The sequence below is a fragment of the Mustelus asterias genome, chromosome 5, assembly GCF_964213995.1.
Source record: "Mustelus asterias chromosome 5, sMusAst1.hap1.1, whole genome shotgun sequence".
Taxonomy (NCBI): domain Eukaryota; kingdom Metazoa; phylum Chordata; class Chondrichthyes; order Carcharhiniformes; family Triakidae; genus Mustelus; species Mustelus asterias.
In genome coordinates, this window is record NC_135805.1 from 40,069,324 (window position 1) to 40,094,478 (window position 25,155).

A 25,155-nucleotide genomic window follows, 5' to 3' on the forward strand; every position below is an offset into this window, starting at 1 on the left:
CATTATCATCATGGCTAATCATCAGATTCAATTTCCTGATCCCCCTTCTCCCCATATCCCTTTAGCCACAAGAACTATATCTAATTTCTGCTCGAGAGAAACATAATATATATTCTCAAGGAGTTTATCTGATGAAGTCATGTTTAATAAGAGTGGCCTGAAGATACAAAAAGAATGCAAGAGGGGAAATAAAAAGCACATGGAGTAATGGAGGTAGAGAATTTGAAAGCAGAAGCTTAAGAAGGGAAGGGACAAAAGTTGTGGCATGACTTGTATGTTAACTTCTTATTAAATCAAATTCCAGATATTGAGTGTTATCTATTGTACCTGATGAAGTGTATCCCAGGGCACTGTGGGAGGCTAGGGAGAAAATTGAGGGTCCCCAAGCAGAGATATTTGAATCATCGATAGTCATAGGTGAGGTGCCTGAAGATTGGAGGGTAGCAAATATTGTGCCTTTGTTTAAGGAGGGCTGCAGAGAAAAGCCTGGGAACTACAGGCCGGTGAGCCTCACATCTGCAGTGGGTAAGTTGTTAGAAGGTATTTTGAGAGACAGGATCTACAGGCATCTAGAGACGCAAGGACTGATTAGGGGCAGTCAGCATGGCTTTGTGAGTGGAAAATCATGTCTCACAAATTTAATTGAGTTTTTTGAAGCGGTAACCAAGAAGGTAGATGAGGGCAGTGCAGTTAATGTTGTCTACATGGACTTTAGCAAGGCCTTTGACAAGGTATCACATGGTAGGTTAAATCTAGCGGCACGGTAGCGCAGTGGTTAGCACTGCTGCTTCACAGCTCCAGGGTCCCGGGTTCGATTCCCGGCTCGGGTCACTGTCTGTGTGGAGTTTGCACATTCTCCTCGTGTCTGCGTGGGTTTCCTCCGGGTGCTCCGGTTTCCTCCCACAGTCCAAAGATGTGCGGGTTAGGTTGATTGGCCAGGTTAAAAAAAAAATTGCCCCATAGAATCCTGAGATGCGTAGGTTAGAGGGCTTAGCGGGTAAATATGTGGGGGTAGGGCCTGGGTGGGATTGTGGTCGGTGCAGACTCGATGGGCCGAATGGCCTCCTTCTGCACTGTAGGGTTTCTATGATTTCTATGATCTCCCAGGATCCAGGGTGAGGTAGCCAAATGGATACAAAATTGACTTGATGACAGAATGATGTGGAGATGCCGGCGTTGGACTGGGGTAAACACAGTAAGAAGTTTAACAACACCAGGTTAAAGTCCAACAGGTTTATTTGGTAGCAAAAGCCACACAAGCTTTTGGAGCTCCAAGCCCCTTCTTCAGGTGACAGAAGGTGGTTGTAAAGGATTGTTTTTCAAACTGGAGGCCTGTGACCAGCGGTGTGCCTCAGGGATCAGTGCTGGGTCCACTGTTATTTGTCATTTATATTAATGATTTGGATGAGAATTTAGTAGGCATAGTTAGTAAGTTTGCAGATGACACCAAGATTGGTGGCATGGTGGACAGTGAAGGTTATCGAGGATTGCAACAGGATCTTGATCAATTGGGCCAGTGGGCTGATGAATGGTAGATGCAGTTTAATTTAGATAAATGTGAGGTGATGCAATTTAGTCGATCAAACCAGGGCAGGACTTACTCAGTTAATGGTAGGGAGTTGGGGAGAGTTATAGAACAAAGATATCTCGGGGTACAAGTTCATAGCTCCTTGAAAGTGAGGCCGCAGACTGGCAGCGGACCGCCCTCCCCCCCCACCGACCAGAGGATGATCTGGGTCCCACCCCCCCCCCCCCCCCCCCCCCCCCCCCCGACCAGAAGATGATCTTGGTCCCGCCCTCTCTCCTTCCCCCCCCCCCCCCCCCCCTCCTCCCCTCCGGCCAGAGGATGATCGTCAGAGAGCCGCTCTTTCCGCTTTCTGCTTTCTTTTTCTTTCACGCCTGGGCGCGCTCTGTCAGATTTTTTTCCGCGGATGCGGAATGGGCCAGAAGACGGTAACGTGGGATTTGGCAGTAGAATTGGGTGCGCGGTTCATTAAGTCGATTTAAATGCATGCAAATGCATTTAAATCGTCGGGCCGCCCGATTCGGGCGCGGGCCGGACCCGCGCCCGAATCGGGTGTCGGTAAAGCCGCGATCTGCTCGGATTCGGGTGAAGATCACGGCATAGGCCCGGCGCCCAACATTGCCACGATTCGGGCACAAAGATTTGGTAAAATCGGGCCTAATATCTTTTCCCAAAGGTAGCGGAGTCTAAAACTAGTGGGCATAGGTTTAAGGCAAGAGGGGAGGGATACAAAAGGGTCCAGAGAGGCAATTTTTTCACACAGAGGGTGGTGAGTGTCTGGAACAAGCCGCCAGAGGTGTAGTAGAGGCGGGTACAATTTTGTCTTTTAGAAAGCATTTAGAAGTTACATGGGTAAGATGGGTATAGAGGAATATGGGCCAAACACGGGCAACTGTGCCTCGCTTAGGGGTTAATAAAAGGGGCGGCATGGACAAATTGGGCCAATGGGCCTGTTTCCGTGCTGTAAACATCTATGATTCTAATATCTATAGACGGAGTCTCCAAGTATCTCTCTGTTGAAGTCTTTTGAATGCTAGTATTGACCCGTAAATTTCTATCAGGTTTCTAACAAATTCTAGTCTCCTTGGGATTGTTTTTTCCCTCATTCTGCTAAACCAAATCCTTATTAGAGTTGTTGAGTCATACAGTACAGAAGCGCCGTTTGGTCCAGCGAGTCTGCACTAACTAAACTACACTGAATCTGTACTAATCCCACTTTCCAGCACTTGGCCTATGGCCTTGAATTTCAAGTGCTCATCCACATACATTTTAAAGATTATGAGATTTCCCGCCTCTTCTATCCTCCCAGGCAGTGCATTCCAGACTCCCACCACCCTCTGGGTGAAAATAACATTTCCTCAGATCCCCTCTAAACCTCTTGCCCCTCACCTTAAAATTATGCCCCCTCGTTATTGACCCATCAGCTAAGGTGAACAGCAGATTCCTATCCACTCTGTCCATATCCTTCATCATCTTATACATCTCACTCAGATCCCCTCAGCCTCCTCTGCTTTATAGAAAACACCCAAACCTATCCAACCTCTCATCATCGTTCAAATTCCCAGGCAACATTCCGGTGAACCTCCGCTGCACTCTCTCCAGTGCAATCACATCCTTCCTATAGTGAGGCGCCCAGAACTGCATACAGTGCTCCAGCTGTGGCCTAATTAACATTCCAACATAACCTCCCTGCTTTTATAATCTCTCCACATAACTTATAATCTATGCCATGGCTAATAAAGGCAAGTGTCCCATATGCCTTCTTAACCACCCTATTAACCTGCCCTGCCACCTTCAGGGATCTGTGGGCAAGCACCCCAAGATCCCTCTGTTCCTCTGAGTTTCTTAGTATCCTTTCATTCATTGAGTACTCCCTTGTCTTGTTACTTTTTCCAAAGTGCATCACCTCACATTTTTCAGGGTTAAATTCCAGCTGCCAGTGATCTGCCCATCTGATTATCTCTTCCTTCCTTCCTTCTTCACTATTAACCACCCTGCCAATATTTGTGCATCCACAAACTTATTTATCATCCCCATATATATATATCACAAACAAAAGGGACCTAGTAATGATCTCACTGGACAGCTCCCTGAATCCTTGATAAAAGACCTCATGCTTCATTCTACCTATTGTTAATACCAACATGTATTACAACCTCTGACTTATCACCCTCCTCCTTTAGGCTGACCTGCAGCCATTCAATGACATCCCTGACCCTGGCCCCAGAGAAGCAACACACCATCCTGGACTCATATCGGTGGCCGCAGAAACACCTGTCTGCTCCCCTAACTTATGAATCCGCTATCAATATCACTCTTCCTTCCTTCCTTCCTTCCTCCTCTCCTGTACAGTCTGGCCACTTGTGGTGCCTGAGCTTGGTTCTGACTGCACCCCCTTAAGGAATCAGCTTCCAAAATAGAAAACTGATTTGAGAACGGGACCCTAAGGGATTCCTGAAATACCTGCCTGTTTCTCTTGGACTGCCTGGTGGACACCCTTTTCTCCAGTCCCTTGAGCTGCGATGTGATCACCTCTGTAAACGCGTTATATCCATAACTCTCAGTCTTGCAGATGTGCAGTGTCTCCAGCTGCAACTTGAGCTCTGAAACACAGAGTTCAAGCTTCTGCAGCTGGGAGCACTTCCTGCACGTTGTCATCTAGGATGCCGGTAGGGTCCATGGTTTCCCACATATGACAGATCAAACATTCCACTTGGCCTGACCTGCCATGTCTTAGACAAACTTTGTCTTGCTCATTTTTCTAATTACGTCATCTTAAAAGGTGCTCCTCTTACCTGAACTTATGGTAAGGGGTCAAGGGAAGGATATGGGGTAAACCTTTTAGAACTGGGGTGAGGAGAAATTTCTTCACTCAGAGAATGGTGAATGCCAAGTAGAAAATAATTTGTTATCTTTTGAAAAGCTAGAACTCTTACCTTTCCTTAATGTAGCTTTAAATTGGAGAGAAGCAGCTCACCCACTGATTACTAATCAGCTCTCACCCTTATAGCTTCTACTCCTGCAGTAGGACAAGACACACTCTTAAGTTTGTATGCTCTGTCCCTTTTTGCCATACATACATTATAAATTCCCTTCTTCCTATCTTGCTCTCTTACCTAAGTTTAAGTTAAGTTTATTTATTAGTGTCACATGTAGGCCTACTTTAACATGGCAGTGAAGTTACTGCGAAAATCCCCTAGTCGCCACACTCTGGCCCTGTTTGGGTACACTGAGGGAGAATTTAGAATGGCCAATGCACCTAATCAGCACGTCGTTTGGACTGTGGGAGGAAACTGGAGCACCTGGAGGAAACCCACGCTGACTTGGGGAAAACGTGCAGACTCCACACAGACAGTGACCCAAGCGGGAATTGAACCCGGGTCCTTGGTGCTGTGAGGCAGCAGTGCTAACCATGCCACCCTTACCTTGTCCTCTCTCTTTAATTTGTCACATTCCCTCACCTGACCCCACTGCACCTCCCACCCCGCCCCCCTCCACTATTTGGTTGAAAGTCCTCTCAGGGTGGGAGAAGATCCATACTGCGATTTTAAAACAAATACACCAGTTGTAACTGCATCATGACATCACATGTTTATCAATTTGGCAAATTGTTTTGTCAGTCGGAATACGAGCGATGTTTTCCGTTTTAAATTGTCCATTACGCAAAAGACTGCAGCTGAATATTTAAATGTAATCACATATCGTGTAACCTGTTAGTGAGTGCGAAAACACAGGAGGCAGATTTTGCACAGAACTGAGACATACAGCAGTCTTTAGATAGTTCATGACGACACCAAGGCCTGGACTTTTGCTCCTGGGACAAGAACACAGAGCCAGGACATTTCTTGGCTCCACCAAACCGACCTGGAAAAAAGAGGCCCTGATGATAGGATTTGCATTCCAGTGTGCAAGCCAGATTAGAAATCCGGTCTGGGAACGAATGCAGAGGCTTCCGGATAGGCTGCATCTGTATTCTGACACTTATTTGAGTTTAATTTAAATATTAACAAAACAAAAAACAACTCTCACCTTTCTCGTCCCACCTCTCTCCCTCCCCCACACTCCTCATGTCTAACTCATGCCACCTATGCCCCTCTACCCTACCCATGGCCATTCATATCTCAAAGGTATCCTATGCCCCTCTTCCCGCCCCATGGACACTTACTCCCCTCCCTGTCAACTTATTTGGTATCTACCATGGGCAAACCTCAGGAGCCATGCTGGCTTAAAATTATGTTTCTATTGATGACATCACTATTTACAAAAAAAGTAAAAGTTGATTAAACTAATTCAATACATTGGAATTAATCTCTCATGAAAACAGATATTTCCAATTCCGTAGCCACTTAGAGTTATCAATCAAATGACTCATTTCACAGGCATCCCTTTCTGAAAATGTTAGGTTGTAGAATCAGTCTTTCAGCACTAATCCAATAATGAAATCCCTCATGCTTATGTCAATGGACTGAAATATCAGCACTGTTTGTTAAGCTCGACTTTTTTTTAAAGCCCAGCAGATTTAAATGTCTTGTCAACTTTGACTTCCAATGAGCTTCAACAGTTGCAGTCAACTTTGACATTTACTTGGACTGTTATTTGACAGCTTGACATTTCTTTGACAGCTTGGACAGTTCTAATGAGTTTACGCACATTTTATGCACATTGACGTCTAATTTTAACAGTGCCATAGGGCATCTGGTTTCTCCCAAAGGGTGCCTTACCTCTCCCAAAAGTGTCTGGGGACCTTATCCAAAAGGGCACCTTACCCCTCCATCAGGTGGCGGCGGTGGGGGGAGGGTGGGCTGTGTAAAATATTCTTTCAGAGAGTCAGTGCATGGACTGCCACGGTTCAAGAAGACCGAATGGCCTCCTTCTGCACTATGGAAAGACATCTTTAAATCCATCATTCTTTTATGACTTGATGAGCATGACTGTCAATTTGGTGCTGAACTATAGTTTGTTTCTACAAGGAGTTGACTTGCAGCTTTTCAGGCGCATTTCACATTGAGACACTCAGTCAGCTGAACAAGGAGATATTTATTCCATCGTTTAGAACAAAGCTCAACTTCAGGTAGAATTGTGTTCCATGCTATTTTGTTGAACAGTGCATTTTAAAAGCTAAGTTGAAAAGGAGTAGCAACATCTTGAGTTTTAGGATTTGTTTGCCATCAAAAGACATCTATATGATTATGGATTTTAGTCTTTTAACTCATTGCAGTTTACTGTTGTTAATACCACACTATGTGCAGACTGGCTGCCATTTTTCCTTCCCTACAGTTGTAATTTGAAAACACCTGCAAGTTCCCCTCCATCCTGACTTGGAAGTATACCACCATTCCTTCACTGTCTCTGGGTCAAAATGCTGGAACTTCCTCCCTAACAGCACTGTAGGTGTTCCTACCAAAGTACATGGACTGCCACGGTTCAGGAAGGCAACACATCAGCATTTTCTCAAGGGAAATTAGGGATGGGCACTTAATCAGTCTAGCCAGAAATGGCCACATCCCATGAACAAATATATATTATTTTAAATCTTTGGAACGTTTGAAAGGCTCAATATTCATGCCTTTTTAGTGATGACTTTTAATATTCTTCCTGGAAAATTATTTAGTTTCAGACATTCATGAGAAGTCCTTGCACTAGACCTTGATTTTGCTGACATTCTGATAGGCAAAATCATTCACAAAAAGAGGATAATATATTTCACAAATGCATCATGTGCTCTGGTAAATGCGTTTCAAAATGTACCAGGTAAAACCATGAATCTCTTTTTTGATTAAAGTTTGAGGTGGCATGGGAACTGAGTGTAATGGTTATCAAATGGTAATATTTCAGATGAAAAGGCAGCATGACCCATTTCCCTTTTCAAAATGCAAATGGATTCTATATGAAAGGGTTCCAAACGGCAACCTTAATGCATTTCATATTCAGTTATATAAGGGCAAGGTAATTGAATAGCTGAGACTTTTTGGCATAGATCGCTGAAGTAATTTGCACTGTTATATTGATACTTTGCAAAATTGTTTTTAATAAATGGAAATGTGCTATCTGTACTAAATTGCGATGAACTTTGAGTTCAGCCCTACTTGGAATTATCATTCTCTGTTGAAAGTAATTTGAAACTTGCTGTAATAGTTTTGGTTGTTTGATGCCATCCTGTATTTCAACAGACTTAACAGTCATTCCCAGTGGCAAATGTGATGAATTCACATTCCTGGCATACATCTTTCAGTTGCCAAGAAGGCATCTCAGGAATTTGGACGTGGAGATCAGAAAGCGTAACAGGATTTTATGCGAGGTTTTCTGATCTCTATCCTCAAATTCCTGCAGATGAAGCTTTGTACCAGGAGTGCAAACACAAAAATGTACCTGCGTAAGTGTACCTTTTCCCACTTTTCTAAAAGCAGGACCTATTCTTTCACTTTGCAAAGCAGTAGACCCAATTCGTGCTTTTCAGTAATTTGTTTATTGATTTAACGTATTCTTGCTCCTGCGTGACAAAGCTCTCTTCAAAGTGCCAGATGATTGCAAACTAAATCAATTGCTATTGTGATTTGCAGGTAAGTAACATTGAAGTAATAATAGTGGCTTCCAGTTAGATTCAAGACCCTGACAAGTGATAAAAGTTGTTACAGTGTTACAAGAAATTTATACCAGTTTTGTCCCTAAGCGATAGTCTTTGCCTTTATGGAATCATACAGCACAGAGAGGCATAGATCGGGTGGACTCTCAGAGGCTTTTTCCCAGGGTGGAGATGGCTGCTACGAGAGAATACAGGTTTAAGGTGCTGGGGGGTAGGTACAGGGGAAATGTTAGGGGGAAGTTTTTCACTGAGGGTGGTGGGTGAGTGGAATCGGCTTCCGTCAGTGGTGGTGGAGGCAAACTCAATGGGGTCTTTTAAGAGACTCCTGGATGAGTACATGGGACTTAATAGGATGGAGGGTTATAGGTCGACCTAAAAGGTATGGATATGTTCGGCACAACTTGTGGGGCCGAAGGGCCGGTTTTGTGCTGTAGTTTTCTATGTTTCTAGAATGAGACTCTGGCCTATCAAGACTTTTCCTCCCAGATTCCTGCTAAGCTCCATTCTACATGTCTGCTCTCCTCCCTACATTCTAAACTGTATTGCCAGATCATTTCCTGGGACTTAAATCGGAACTTAGTGCTTCCATCTATTTTTTCCTCAGTTCCATGGTTTCATGTCATTAAAAGCCAAGTTTGGCAAGATATCATAATCCTCCCTTATATAATATGTAATTAGAACAGAAAACACTGGATAAAGTCAGCAGACCTGGCAACATCTGGGGAGAGAGAAAAAATATATTGCATTTATTAATCCATCAACTAAAAACTAAACATTCCACAAGGCATGAGAAATAAAAATATAAATATGTCACTTATAATTGAAGTAATGTAAATGCACCACAAGATGGTGCCATGAAACTTTTTTGTGTACAGTAGAAATGAAAGTTTTGCAAGCATGAGGGCAAATGTGTCACAATTCTCAAGTTTATGCTTATCCTGAATATTATACTGGTATACTGCCTCATGCTGTAGATCAGTGGTTCCCAAACTTTTTTCACTGGCCGCACTTTCGGAATAAAAATTTGCTCACGCCACACCGAATTTTTTATTGATAAGAAATACATTCAAAAAACAACTCCGAGCAGTGTTTGATTCATAACATAGAACACAACTACTTTATAATATGATCATGGGACGTCGTCCTCAGCATCACTTGATGCTCTTGCTCTTACTTTGGAAAAATATCTATCCACGTTTAAATGTTTCTTTGATTGTCCTTGAATCTTCCCGCCACACTTGCCATCCTCTCTTGCCGCACCAGTGTGGCGCGCCACACCCTTTGGGAACCACTGCTGTAGATGGTCGCAGTAGTTTTGTTGAAAAAAATTCACTGAAACATCCACAATCCAAAGATGTGTAGGTTAGGTGGATTAGCCATGGTGAATACGCAGGGTTACAGACGGAGGGGAGGGTCTAGGTTGAATGTTCTTTCGGAGAGTTGGTGCAGACTCAAATGGGCCGAACGGCCTCTTTCTGCATTGTAGGGATTCTATGAACATACGCATCATACCAGACTTAGCACAATTTTAAAAGATATCCAGTCTTCCCACGCAGAAAAGTAATTTGAACTCCGAATTTAAAATTTCTCAGAATCATATATATTAGAATCATAGAATAGTATTGCACAGAAGGAGATCATTCAGCTCATTAAGTCTGGCCTAGTGCTTTTAAAGAGTAATCCCATTAATCCTATTGCCTAACTTTTCCCCGTATGCCTGATTTTAATAAATTTCAAGTATTTACTCCGTTCCCTTTCAAAATACACTGTTGAATCTGTTTTCACCATCCTTTCTAGCCGTCCATTTCAAATTTTAATTTGTTATGTAATGTCGCCCCCAGTTCTTTGGCAGAAAACATCCTTTGCCGCCCAATACTTCAACCATTGAAAACAAGTTGCCTTTATTTGCTCAGATTAAATCCTTCATAATATTAAGCATCTCTTCCTCCAAGCTTTCATTCCCTAAGGAGAACAATCCCAGCCTCTCCAGTCTATCGAGATTTACAATCCCTCATCCAGGAAACCATTCTATTAAGTCTCTTCTGTACTCTTCTCTAGAATCTTTGTGTCATCTGTAAAGTGTGGTTTCAAAGTTTATTTATTAGTGTCACAAGTATGCTTACATTAACACTGCACACTCAGGCATCTATTCGGGTACACTGAGGGAGAATTTAGCATGGTCAATGCACTTAACCACAATGTCTTTTGGACTGTGGGAGGAAACCAGAGGAAACCCACGAAGGCATGGGGAGAATATGCAGACAGTGACCCAAGCCAGGAATCGAGCCCAGGTCCCTGGCATTGTGAGGCAGCAGTGCTAACCACCGTATCACCGTACCGCCTCTGTGCCACCGTCTACCTGAGAAACTAGTGTTTTATATCGGATCAGTATAATGTCCTGACTAATGCACTCAGTACCTCTGTATAAAGTCCAGGGTCCCACATGTTTTATTCACTGCTTTGTTTACTTGTTTTGCTAACTTTGGAGATTTGTGCACAAGCACTTGGAGATCTTGATGTTCTTGAAGGCCTTTAAAATTGCACCATTTAGATTTTAGTGTTTCAATAAGATCGCCTCTCATTCTTCTAAATTCTGTTCAGTACAGACCCAGCCAATGCAACCCTTTCTCATAAAAAACACTCTTCATATCTGGGATCAACCTAACAAACCTTCTCTGACCGACCCCAGTGCCAGTATATAATTCCTTTAATAAGAGGACCAGGTGAGCTTTAGCAAGACTTCCCTATTTTCTCTAAAATAAAGGTCATTTGCCTTCCCTGTTACTTGCTGAATTTGTGATTTATGCATGAGGAGCCCCAAATTGTTTTGTGCAATAGTTTTCTGCCGTCTTTCTCAATTTAAATGAAGTAGTGCCTTTATTCTTCCTATCAAGGTGTATAACTTTACATTTTCCTACATTATATGCCATCTGCCAAGTTTTTGCCCACTCATTTATCCTGTGTATATCCCTCTGTAGATTCTTTGGGCGGGATTCTCCGATCTCACCCGAAGCGCCCAGCTGCAAGTAAGAACAGAGAATTTGGCATTCCAGCCAAACCTCTGTTCACTTGCAGCGGCACCGGAGAATCCCGGCTGCAAACGAGGATGGAGGTTTTCAGTATTTGTATCATCCCTCACCACTCACCTTCCCATCCATTATTTTACTATAATTAAAAGTAATTGAGACAACTTGTACCTTGCAGAGATCACGAAGTGCTACCTGAATGTGTCTTTTTCAACCTTTTTAGTTCTTAAATGTCCATGTGTGGAATAAATTGTGTGCTTTATTCAGTTACACGGGTTGAATGGCTTTCCTCTATGACATAAATGACTCTATGACATTTCAGGGGCAGTCTCACTTGAAAGTGTTTGCTATTTTGTCTACTTATTTCTAGAGTTTTCTTCTTCTGTAGTGTTTTCATTCTTTCCATTTGATACTGGCGGAGAAAGTCTGAGCTGAACTATGTGCAAATGTAGCAGTACTTGAGGACAAAAAGGTGAAAATAAATGTGATAAGAAAGAAGATTCTATTAATGGCCATATATTTATATATAATGAATCCAAGATCATCAATTCACATGGACCAAGTGTCATACATACAGTAATGAAAATAGTGGTGGGCAACGTATAATGTGGTTCTTGTGACTAAGATGCAAAATGCTGGAATTAAGAAACACAATGCTTGGTGTACAGCATTGTTAATTCCAAACCGGAATGTTAGAACATTTCTGGTGAAGGAGGGTTAATTTTTACAATTGATGCATGAACCCCACCAAAGGTGACAGACTTTGACATATGACAGAGAACGATTATGATTGAAGTACACCAAGATTGTCATGGATCAGCATTTTTTAATATCCTTCAATACTGTTAACAAACTCACCGTTAATTTCCAACATGCGCTTTCAGGCAGCTGATATCAAAATGATTTAACCAGAATGCAAGGAGTGCATCTGCCACCTGATTGGGTGCATGTGTATTTGCAGTGTAGAAATGTACAACAGAAGCTCTGTTCTGATTTGTGCTAATGTTTCATTGGATATGCATGCAGGTTTCACTAAAGAATATTGTAAATGGTTGCTCTTTGAACACACATGAGGAAAGCCAGCTTTTCAATGTTTTGCAAAATGTGCCAGAGATATATTGAAGGACATCATTTTGAAATGTCATCTGGATTGCCCTGTGTGTACACCTGAAGAAGAAAATACATAGAAGGGATACCAGCATAATTTGCTTTGTTTATTGTTTTTGAAGAGCAAATTACTTTCCATTTCATTCATAATTTAAAGTGCAATTTTACTAAGAAGGAATATATTGCTACTTGCATCATTGGATCGTCATGCACACAAAGGAAGCAGGGAGATTGGAATACACTAAGCAGTTGGGTGTTGGGAGGCAAGGTCCAATTGAGGAGGGGGTGGTCTGGTGAAAGGCGACTCAGAAAGATGGAGGTTGAGCTCCGAACAAGGTAAACTCTAAAAAGGGGGAGGGTCCAGGTGTCTTTTAAATATGGCACCTCAGCACAATGGCAGAGTGGCTGACCTGCTGCCCGAGGTGCCATGGGATTTGATGTGGATCCAGTGGCTACATAACTAGGAGAGAATGTGGAGGGACCTGGGTGTCCTTGTACATGAATTACAGCAGGCTAGTTTGCAGATACAGCAAGCAATTAGGAAAGCTAATAGAATGTTATTGTTTATTTTAAGGAGAATTGAAGACAAAAGTAGGGAGGTTATGCTTCAATTATATGGGGCATTGATGAGAGCACATCTGGAATACTGTGTACAGTCCTGGTCGTCTTATTTAAGGAATGATTTAAATGCATTGGAAGCAGTTCAGAGAAAGTTTACTTGGCTCTCATATCTGGACTGGGCAGGTTGTCTTATGAGACAGACTAAAAACTTGAATCCACTGGAATTTAGAGAAGTAAGAGGCAGCTGAATTGAAACAAATGGGATCCTGAGGGGGTCTTGACAAAATCATTGTGGAGCGGATGTTTCCTCTTGTGGGAGAATGTAGTGCTAGGGGCCACTATTTAAATATAAGGGGGTCGCCTATTAAGGATAGGGATGTGGAGACATACTTTCTCTCTCAGGGTTGTGAGTCTTTAGAACTCTCTCCCTCAAAAGGCAGTGGAAGCAGAGTCTTTGAATATTTTTGAATGTTTTTAAGGCAGAGCTAGATAGATTCTTGATAAATAAGGGGTTGAAAGGTTATCGGGGGTAAGTGTGAGGGTGGAGTTAAGGTTACAATCAGACCAACACGATCTCATTGAATGGCCGAGCAGGCTTGAAGCACTGAGTGACCTACCCCTGGTCCTAATTCATCTGTTTATGTGTAGTTAGCTGAATGTTGCACTGTTTGGTAGGTTTACCCGCTACACCCTGTAACCAGGAATCTTTCCAACTTCCCACCCTACCAAGGGATGTCGTCCTGTAGTGCAAAATTCCACCAAGACCACCTGCGTTTCAATGATTCATTTTATGTGATGTGTTTTAAGGTGTCTGGGAATCTAGCAAGGTACTACCATATCATATGAAGTTTTTCTCTCACATGCGAAGTTCCTTTGCAGATGTACAGCGTTCCAGCTACTTGTAGTTTGCACTGTTAGTGTTTTAATTACTGAAGCATCTGTGAAACTTTGGTAACGTAACATAGAAAATTAAAGTTGGTAAAGTCCCAAAGGACCATCAGCTGCTCTCCCCCTTTTTGAGAGAGAGAACTGACTGGTGGTGATTTAACCTGAGGGTCACCTCATCTCAGGTAAGGGAAAGGTTGAGAAGGGTGACCTCAGCCGGTACAGGAATTGAACCTGCGCTGTTGGTGTCACTCCACACCGCGAACCAGCTGTCCAGCCAACTGAGACAACAAATCCCCAATATAACATAGAATAGTATGGGGAAAAAACCCAGAAAATATTGGAAAGTCTCAGCAGGTCTGACAGCACCTGTGGAGAGAGAATAGAGCCAACGTTTCAAGTCTGGGCGATCATTCGTGTTGAATATTCTGGGGGGTTTTTCACTAAATTGTAGCTTCATAAAGGATGAAAGAAAAGGGTTTTATTCTTAAAAGAGTATATTTTTAAACAGGCTGTTTATTGTTCCCCCCTGCCAGCACCCCACCAAATTGTGGTGCCCAACACAAAGCAACAAGTATAATATTGTAATGTAATCTCATTGATTTTTATAAGTCACTAAAATAATGCTGAAGAAAATGCTGCCTTGAGATTGGTCATGGATATGCATTATTCATATAATAGTTGCAGATAGTTGGAAAATTGCTAATGCTATACGTTTGGCACATGATTAGATTGTCAAAGTACTTGCGTGCCGGTCTTTCATGTGTTAATTAAATTTCCAAAAGCTATCTGTTCCTACAGTGAATGTACAGCCAGATTGAAAGTGAGAATATATGTATAAAAGAAGGGTAAACATTGGCATGTGAAGTGATGAGTTATGTTTCTGTAAAAAGAAAACTTGATATGCGATAAGCTATTAAAACAGAAATGCGAAACAGGTCAGCTAGCATTGCTGTGCTTGACCCTTGCATATCAGTCAAGTTATATTTTTGTTTGAATTTTAGGGGTTTTTTTGAACATACAATCACATACAGTAACAATTGAGCTGCAACGTGTTATAAGTTACTACAATTGACAATTCAGCTCAGTTTAGTGAATATTGAGTGTTTAGCCACCTCAATTCTGAGAAGTTATTATAGCTTTAAATTCAGTCCAACTCGACTGCTGCCTAGAAAAGGTTAAATACAGTCAGAAAGCGATCACTATGAAATTAGTTATTGTGTCGAAATGTCCACCAGTTTTTGCACTTGTTATTTTCCACAAATATCTGTCACAGTGATCTGTAATGTTAGTTATTAAATTAAAGGGTGCATAAGACACTATCAGGAAATGATTGTATTGTGGTGTATGTGCTTGGCTGAGGAGCCAATGGTGCGAAGCTACCACCTGTAGGATTATGACAGAACGCCTCTAAATCAGAATACCGCCTAAAATTTACTGTGCTAAATATTTGAGAATAAATGCACAGATATAGCCTAATACTCCATTATCAGCATTTATCACATATCCGTTTCTTTCAAAATGGACACCTGAAAATAAGTATTTGATGGACATTTGTTTCTAAGTAATAAACGGAAACAGTGGAGTAAGTCATCCACTGTGATGAGTGCTTGTAAATACACTGTATAAAAAAGTAGACTGCATTGGGATACCTTTGAACTTGTATAATATTTGAAATGATGCTTGAAACTTGTACATCTGATATGCTTAGTTTAATTTTACAAGATGTAAATTTTAAATTTAATTGGCCGGATGTTTTCTACCTCTTCTTTTCATATGAATGTTCATACCCTTTACGAAAACAATTTTGGTGCCATGTATGCTAATGAGAATAATGATGCATGGCATCTGGACTAAAATATATAATCTACTTTATGAACCAAGATCTGTTGATGCATTGCCTGTAGCTTGTAACACTGAACATTTCTATGTATTGTTTTCATTTTCAGTAAGAAATATTACCATGGCTGTAAACTACTTAATAAGATCATAAATAACAAACAGGAGCAGAAGAGTAGGCCTTTGACCCATCCAGCCTGTTCCACCATTTAATAAGTCATGGCTGATCTGATTGTGATCTTACCTCCGCTTTCCTGCCTTTCCCCCATAACCCGTGATTCTCATAAAGGTCAAAAATCTGTCTCAACCGTGAATATAATCAATGACCCAGCTTCCACAGTCTCTGTGCAAGTGATTTCCAAGATTTCAGCAAGTAACATTTGCAACACACGAGTGCCAGACAATCACCATCTCCAACACGAGAGAATCCAACCATCTCTCCCTTGACATTCAATGCTGAATCCCCCATCCTCACCCCATTATAAACATGCTGGCGGGGATACACCATTGAACAAGGATGAACTGGACCAGCCTTATAAATACTGAAATACCGTGGCTGCAAGGGCAGGTCAGATGCTGGAAATACTGAGGCAAGTGACTCGCTTCCTGACACCCAAAGCCAGTCCATCATCTACAAGTCAGGAGTATGACGAAATACTCTCCACTTGCCTAGAAGAGTGTGACTCCCGAATGCTAAAGAAGCTTGACACGACCTAGGACAGAGCAATCCATTTGATTAGCATCCTACCCATCACATTCAACATTCATTCCCTCCATTACCAACACTTAATGGCAGCAGATATACTATCTACAAGATGCACAATAGCCGCTTGCCATGGCTCCTTCAGCAGTTCTTTGCAAACCCATGATCTCTACCACCCAGATGGACAAGGACAGTAGACACATGGGAACACCACCACTTACAAATTCCCCGACAAGCTACAAGCCATCCTGACTTGGAAATAAATTGTCATTCCTTCATGGATGGTGGGTCAAAATTATGCAATTCCCTGCCTAATAGCACTGTGAGTGCACCACATGGACTGCAGTGGTTCAAGAAGGCACCTTACCACCACCTTCTCAAGGGCATATGGGGATTGATAACACATGCCAGTTACATCCAAATCCCATGAAAGTATTAAAGAAAAGATCCTGTTAGGGCAAAAAGAGGTCACGAGATAGGGCAAAAAGAGGTCACGAGATAGGGCAAAAAGAGGTCACGAGATAGGGCAAAAAGAGGTCACGAGACAGGGCAAAAAGAGGTCACGAGATTAGGGCAAAAAGAGGTCACGAGATGTTCTTGGCAGGCAGGATTAAGGAGAATCCTAAGGCATTCTATTCATACGTTCGGAACAAAAGAGTTGTCAGGGAGAAAATCGGACCTCTCAGGGACAAAGGAGGGGAATTATGCTTAGAACCCAAGGGAATAGGGGAGATCCTAAATGAATACTTTGCATCGGTATTCACGAAGGAGAGGGGCGTGTTAACCGGGAGTGTCTCGGAGGGAGGTGTTGACCCGTTAGAGAAAATCTCCATTACAAGAGAGGAAGTGTTAGGTTTTTTAGGGAACATTAAAACTGACAAAGCCCCAGGGCCTGATGGCATCTATCCTCGACTGCTCAGGGAGACGAGAGGTGAAATTGCTGGGCCTCTGACGGAAATCTTTGTCGCTTCTTTGGACACGGGTGAGGTCCCTGAGGATTGGAGGATAGCGAATGTGGTCCCGTTGTTTAAGAAGGGTAGCAGGGATAACTCAGGAAATTATAGGCCGGTGAGCTTGACGTCCGTGGTAGGGAAGTTGTTGGAGAGGATTCTTAGAGACAGGATATATGTGCATTTAGAACGGAACAATCTCATTAGTGACAGACAGCATGGTTTTGTAAGAGGGAGGTCGTGCCTTACAAATTTGGTGGAGTTTTTTGAGGAAGTGACAAAAACGGTTGATGAAGGAAGGGCCGTGGATGTCGTCTATATGGATTTCAGTAAGACATTTGACAAAGTCCCACATGGCAGGTTGGTTAAGAAGGTTAAGGCTCATGGGATACAAGGAGAAGTGGCTAGATGGGTGGAGAACTGGCTTGGCCATAGGAGACAGAGGGTAGTGGTCGAAGGGTCTTTTTCCGGCTGGAGGCCTGTGACCAGTGGTGTTCCGCAGGGCTCTGTACTAGGACCTCTGCTATTTGTGATATATATAAATGATTTGGAAGAAGGTGTAACTGGTGTAATCAGCAAGTTTGCGGATGACACGAAGATGGCTGGAATTGCGGATAGCGAAGAGCATTGTCGGGCAATACAGCAGGATATAGATAGGCTGGAAAATTGGGCGGAGAGGTGGCAGATGGAATTTAATCCGGATAAATGCGAAGTGATGCATTTTGGAAGAAATAATGTAGGGAGGAGTTATACAATAAATGGCAGAGTCATCAGGAGTATAGAAACACAGAGGGACCTAGGTGTGCAAGTCCACAAATCCTTGAAGGTGGCAACACAGGTGGAGAAGGTGGTGAAGAAGGCATATGGTATGCTTGCCTTTATAGGACGGGGTATAGAGTATAAAAGCTGGAGTCTGATGATGCAGCTGTATAGAACGCTGGTTAGGCCACATTTGGAGTACTGCGTCCAGTTCTGGTCGCCGCACTACCAGAAGGACGTGGAGGCATTGGAGAGAGTGCAGAGAAGGTTTACCAGGATGTTGCCTGGTATGGAGGGTCTTAGCTATGAGGAGAGATTGGGTAGACTGGGGTTGTTCTCCTTGGAAAGACGGAGAATGAGGGGAGATCTAATAGAGGTATACAAGATTATGAAGGGTATAGATAGGGTGAACAGTGGGAAGCTTTTTCCCAAGTCGGAGGTGACGATCACGAGGGGTTACGGGCTCAAGCTGAGAGGGGCGAAGTATAACTCAGACATCAGAGGGACGTTTTTTACACAGAGGGTGGTGGGGGCCTGGAATGCGCTGCCAAGTAGGGTGGTGGAGGCAGGCACGCTGACATCGTTTAAGACTTACCTGGATAGTCACATGAGCAGCCTGGGAATGGAGGGATACAAACAATTGGTCTAGTTGGACCAAGGAGCGGCACAGGCTTGGAGGGCCGAAGGGCCTGTTTCCTGTGCTGTACTGTTCTTTGTTCTTTGTTCTTTGTTCCTCCTCATCATCATATTTTTAGACTGTGCCCCTTTGACAAGTTGAGTAAATAGGCAGATGCATGGCTGGTGCAGCATAACGTGGATAAATGTGAGGTTATCCACTTTGGTAGCAAAACAGGAAGGCAGATTATTATCTGAATGGTTATAGATTGAGAGTAGGGAATGCGCAATGTCACTGAAGGTAAGCATGCAGGTGCAGCAGGCAGTTAACAAAGGCAAATAGTATGTTGGTCTTCATAGCGATTGGATTCAAGGGCAGGAGCAGAGATGCCTTACTGCAATTATATAGGGCCTTGGTGAGACCACACCTGAAATATTGTGTGCAATTTTGGGCTCCTTATCTGAGAAAGGATATTCCTGCTACAGAGGGAGTGCAGCGAAGGTTTACCAGACTGATTCTTGGGATGACGGGACTGTCATATGAGGAGAGATTGAGTTGGTTAGGATTATATTCGCTGGAGTTTAGAAGAGTGAGGGGGGAATCTCATAGAAACCTATAAAATTCTAACATGACTAGGCAGGGTAAATGCAGGAATGATGTTCCCGGCGTCAGGCGATCCAAAGCCAGGGGTTACTGTCTAAGGATATGGGGTAAACCTTTTAGGACTGAGACGAGGAGAAATTTCTTCTCCCAAAGAGGATGAATCTGTGGCATTCATTACCACAAAAAGCAGTTGAGGCCAAAACATTGTATGTTTTCAATAAGGAGTTAAATATAGCTCATCAGGTTAAAAGGATCAAAGGATGTGGGAGGAAAGCAGGAACAGGTTACTGAGTTGGATGTTCAGCCATGATCAAAATGGACTGCTTGAAGGACCAATTTGCTTCTATTTTCTATGTTTCTAGTTTTAGATTCCCCATGAGTGAAATGTCCCCTCAGCATCAAGCCCCCTCAGAATCATATATGTTTCAATGAGATCACTTCTCATTCTTCTAAACTCCAATAACTCTTCTAAACTTTCAGTATAATTTGCTCAACCTTTCCTCATAAGGCATCTCCTTCATCCCAGGAATCAGCCTGGAGAACCTAAGGAGACCAAACCACTCAGTCCTCTTGGTGTGATCTCCCCAATGCCCTGCACAGCTTTAGCAAGACTTCCCTAATTTTATACTGCTTACAATAAAGCTCTTCAAATAGAAACAAATCACTGTGGATGATAGAAATCTGAAATAAAAAAGCAAAAGTGTTGAAAATACTCAGCGGGTTTGGCAGCACCTGTAGAAAGAGAAACAGAGTTAACATTTTGAATCTAATGTGTTTGTTTTTCAAATGATTAATAGTTAAAAGTCAGTTGCACTCAAGGCTAAAGCTGGAAAAGTACTGAACCAATTCTTTTTGGTAAATCCTCAGGTTCAGAAATCCCGGAACAAACAGCTACGCGAGTTGTTCCCAGATGGATTTGGTATTCACCATGCAGGAATGTTACGTCAGGACCGGAATTTGGTTGAAAGCTGCTTTTCACGTGGACACATGAAAGTGTTGGTCTGCACAGCTACCTTGGCCTGGGGTGTCAATCTTCCTGCGCATGCTGTCATCATCAAGGTAAAGTCAATGAAAACCCCAATCTCTACCTGATTTTATTGAAATGTTTTAATTCACATTGACCAAACCAAATTTCTACTTTTTCATCTCAAATGTTATGGTCTCTTTCCATTGTTCAGTGCAAAATTCTTAATGATGGTCAAACAGGAGGTAAAGGTACAGAGGTTTTGGTAGAGCCAGATAGGATATTTGCTGAAAGTTTATGTTCATCCGCAGCCTAGTGATGGACTGGCAAATAGACAACACAGCGCCAATTATGGAATAGAGTATAGTGGCACAGTAATAAAGGTGGGTATAATGGACATGGATATCATCAATCATTAGCATAAATCTGCACGTGAAATCTTTAATGAATTATTGCAATCAAGTAGTGCAAGATATCAATCAATTTTGTTACAGGAATAGGAAATCCAAGGATGTGCAGGTTAGGTGGATTGGCCATACTAAATTGCCCCTTAGTGTCCCAAGATGTGTAGGTTAGATGGATTAGCCATGGTAAATGTGTCGTGTTAGGGGGATAGAGCGGGGAGAGAGCCGGTGCAGACTTGACGGGTAGAATGGCTCTGCAGGGATTCTATGAATACGGCCAATGCAGCTTCAAGGTGCAAATGCAATATACTGTGTAAATAAATCCCCTTATGATAATCACATGCTAGGCTGCAGTTATCCCTCTCTCCTGCAAACTTTAAAAAACTTTACATGGTAAACGCTTCTGGATAAATTACCAATTCATCACTTAGGCTTCAAAATTCTATATTTCTTTGTGTTTTTGACCTGGGTGTAAATCATGTAGAAACTCCAGGTTGAAGTAAACTCAGATTTTAAATATTCAGACCTTTGGGAAAAGCTGAACTTGGTTCAAAGACATAATTTAGGAAGGAGATCAGTGGAACTATTTAAAATCCAGAAGCCATTTTGACAACTTTAAAGAAATACCCGGTTATTTCAAGTCTGAGCTTGCCTTGTGATTGGAAGATTGAGAAAGGTGTGCCAGCGAAGATAACAGAGAAGATGTTGCCTGCCTGATGATTGTGTTTTCAGGTTGGAGCTTGCAAAGGTAAAAGAGGCAGATGTTCACACCCGCTTGGTGATGATGGTCCTGAAGGCTGGTGATAATCTAGCATGGTCTGGCTGCCAATGGTCAGAGAATGTTCAAGGATGTTGCCTGGATTGGTTGGCATGCCTTATGAGGATAGGCTGAGGGAGCTCGGTCTTTTCTCCTTGGAGAGACGAAGGATGAGAGGTGACCTGATAGAGGTGTACGAGATGTTGAGAGGTATAGATCGGGTGGATTCTCGGAGGCTTTTTCCCAGGGCTGAAATGGCTGCTACGAGAGGACACAGGTTTAAGGTGCTGGGGAGTAGGTACAGAGGAGATGTCAGGGGTAAGTTTTTCACTCAGAGGGTGGTGGGTGAGTGGAATCGGCTGCCGTCAGTGGTGGTGGAGGCAAACTCGATAGCGTCTTTTAAGAGACTTCTGGATGAGTACATGGGACTTAATAGGATTGAGGGTTATAGGTAAGCCTATATAAAAGCCGAGGTAGGTAGGGACATGACCGGCGCAACTTGTGGGCCGAAGGGCCTGTTTGTGCTGTATTTTTTCTATGTTCTATGTTTCAGGTTACTTGGTTATGGTGGCCCATGGCTGCACAGACACCAGTGATCTGAACAGTTTGTGCTCTGGTCTTGGCTGTCTATGGTTTGTGGAGACAGGATCTGCTTTACTGTGATGTTATAGGTAACCCAGCAGCTGGAATAAAGAGGGAAGGTAGTAACTCTCAACATGACCTGTCAGAATCATCGAATTTCACAGCACAATCGTCCTGCACCTGTTCTCAGAGAGAGAAACACTTAATTCCATTCCTCTGTCCTTTTTCTCTATACACTTTTGCAGATTTTCTTTTCAGCCATTTACTACACTCCTGTGCAAAAGTAACAGGCATTCCACAGTTTCTGGTAGTACATTCCATATTGTAACTCTTGGACATCGCCAGCCAGGCCAGTACTTGTTGTCTTTCGCTGACTGCCCTTTAGAAGGTGGTGGTGAGCCACGTTTTTAAAATGCTCCAGTCCATGTGGTGTTAGGGATGGAGTTCCAGAATTCTGACCCAATCGCAATGAAGGAACGGTCAAGATGATGTATAGCTTGGAGGGGAACTTGGAACTGTGGTGTTCCCATGCATCTGCTGCCTTTCTCAGTCTAGGTGGTAGAGGTCGTGAGTTTGGAAGCAGGCTTGGCAAGTTGTTGCAGTGCATTTTGCAGATGGTACACACTGCTGCCCTTTGCAGAGAGAGTGAATGTTAAAGGTGGTGGATGGGGTTCCAATCAAGTGGGCTGCTTTGTCCTGAATGGTATCAAGCTTCCAAAGTTTTGTTGAGCAATTATCCAGGCTAATTAGGAGTATTCTATCATAGTTCTGACTTATTCTGTGTTGATGGCTTTGAGTCAGGATATGAGTTACTCACCTCAGAAGTTCCAACCTCTGACCTGCTCTGAGAACAGAATAGAATCACTACTGTGCAGAAGGAGGCCATTTGGCCCATCAAGCCTGCACCAACAACAATCACACCCAGGCCCTATCCCCATAACCCCACATATTTACCCTGTTAATCCCCCAATGCTAAGGGGTAATTTAGCATAGCCGATCAACCTAACCCGCACACCTTGGGGGAGGAAACCGGAGCACCCAGAAGAAACCCACGCAGACATGGGGAGAATGTACAAACTCCACAGAGTCACCCAAGGCTGGAATCCCCAATGCTTTGAAGCAGCAGTGCTAACCACTGCCACTGTGCTGCCCTTGTAGCCACAATATTTATATGGTTGGTTCAATTAAGTTTCTGGTCAAAGGCAACCCTGAGGATTTTTATGGTGGGGGATTCAATGATGTTGATGCCATTAAATGTCCAAAGGCTGATGGTTGGATTCTCCCATTGTCCAGCACTTGTTTGGCACAAATATTACTTACCACTTAGCAGTCCAAACCTGACTGTTGTCCAGATCTTGCTGCCTATGGACATGGGTGGCATCAATATCTGAGGAGTTACCAATAGTACTGAATATTGTGATATTATTAACAAACAGCCCCACGTTTGAATTGATGAACGAAATGTCAGTGATGGAGCAGCTGGGACAATACCCCGAGGCATCCCTGCATGATGTTCTAGTGCTGTGATGATTGGCCTCAACAACCACAACCATCTTCCTTTGTGCTCGATATGATTCCAATTACTGGAGAGATTTCCCCCGATTTCCATTAATGGTTCCTTGATGCCACACTGAACCAAATGCTGCATTGATGTCAAGGGTAGTCACTCCCCCCTCATCACTATAACTTGGCTCTTCTATCCATGCTTGGATCAAAATTGTAATGCAATTTGGAATCAAGTTGTTTTAAAACAATTAATCCATCTTCTAACTGCTCCTTTCATTCTTGTTTAAATTTTAAGAATTTCCTTTTCTTAAATTTACACCTTTTAGTTGACATTGTGCTGGCCAATAGAATTATTTTTTCCCAATTTACCTAATTCGATCTCCTCCTCATATTAATTCTGATTAAAAGAGTCCTGGTTTTTCTAATTGCTTGATGTAATTAAAGACCCTTCTCCATGACATTTTAATGAATAGCTTCTGCACCATCTCCACATATTTTCTACGGTATGGAAAATACCGTAGAAAATACCAGTATAGTTTCTTGTGCATTATACAGACAAAACATACCATATATGGTATGCTTTGTCAGCATAGCATGCAAGAAACAATACTTTTCACTGTATACTAATACATGTGACAATAATAAATCAAATATAACTGTGCCTAAATGAGGATTTCTATAGGGTTAGCATTACTTCATTGCTTTTGGACTTCACTCAATTTCTCAGCTTGGATGCTTTTTTTATATATATCTTATAACAACCAGCTTCATTTTGGAATCTGATCATTTTGTGAGTTTGAAGAGTTGTCAGACATTGCAATAGCTCATTGAAAGGAAGCTAGTTTGTAATATAGGTTTATAGGACCCAGTGGGATTTGCTGACCAGCTGAATGGGCCTGATGGAGGCTGAAGTGAGAAGAGTGGAACATTTTCTCTCGAGTCTGAGTAATGGTGGACTGGCCGGTTTTGGGGGGGTTGGGGGGGGGGGGGGGATTGGTACCACCACCTCCAGTTAAGAAATTGCCCACAGACTGGTAGCATAACTATAAAGTGGATACCTCTCTGGATCTTTCCTCAGACAAGATTGTGGGAGAATGTCATTTTAAACATTCTGATTTGGGAAACAATGCACTCATATTACTCTGGAAGAGTTAGAAGAAATGGAAGCACTTCTAACTTCAATGTAATTGTTTTGAAAACCCAGACTGAGCCCTGGGACACCGTTGAACACCCAGGGGACTCACCACGTCGCCTCTCCTCGAAGCACCCCATGGTGTTCCCCTCCTGCACGGGATTCCCCACCAGCCTCTGAGCTCAAACCCCTCCCCTCCCCCCCCCCCCCCCCCCTTCTCTCTTTCCCACCACCACCGCCACCCAACTAGGATGTCACACATCACCACCTCCCTGGGACATCCCATTCACTCAGCTTGGACACTTACCTTCCCTCCTGGCCTATTATTTTCAATTTACCGCAGCTAATGCCATTAAAAGGGGGTGGTTGGGGCAGGGTGTGGGGGGTGGGTGCAGTCCTCCTTCACACCACTTCTTTTACACTATGACGCCAGGGTCCAGCTGTGCTACTTGAATCTCACCCAGCCTGAGTTGGTTGAGCGAGGCAGGCACTTAAGAATTTAAGCGCAGTTAAGTTGGTACAGAATGCCAATCCGCTGCTGATTTCCACTCCGAGGAAGTTATGGCTCAGAGACTTTAAGAACCTCATAAGATTTTGGACATTTTGATTAAACTGAAATTTAAAAAAAAGACTGTGCTTTTCTTAAATAGAAC

General features: G+C 42.9%; 1 protein-coding gene across 1 annotated transcript in view; it reads left to right on the forward strand.

The window, feature by feature from the left end:
- Nucleotides 1-25,155, forward strand: part of ascc3 (activating signal cointegrator 1 complex subunit 3) — a 562,510-nt gene that overhangs the window by 297,679 nt on the left and 239,676 nt on the right. Inside the window, exon 15 of the mRNA XM_078212424.1 lies at nucleotides 20,025-20,216. Within this exon, the coding sequence (XP_078068550.1) occupies nucleotides 20,025-20,216 (192 nt within the window). The remainder of the gene's footprint in view (nucleotides 1-20,024; nucleotides 20,217-25,155) is intronic.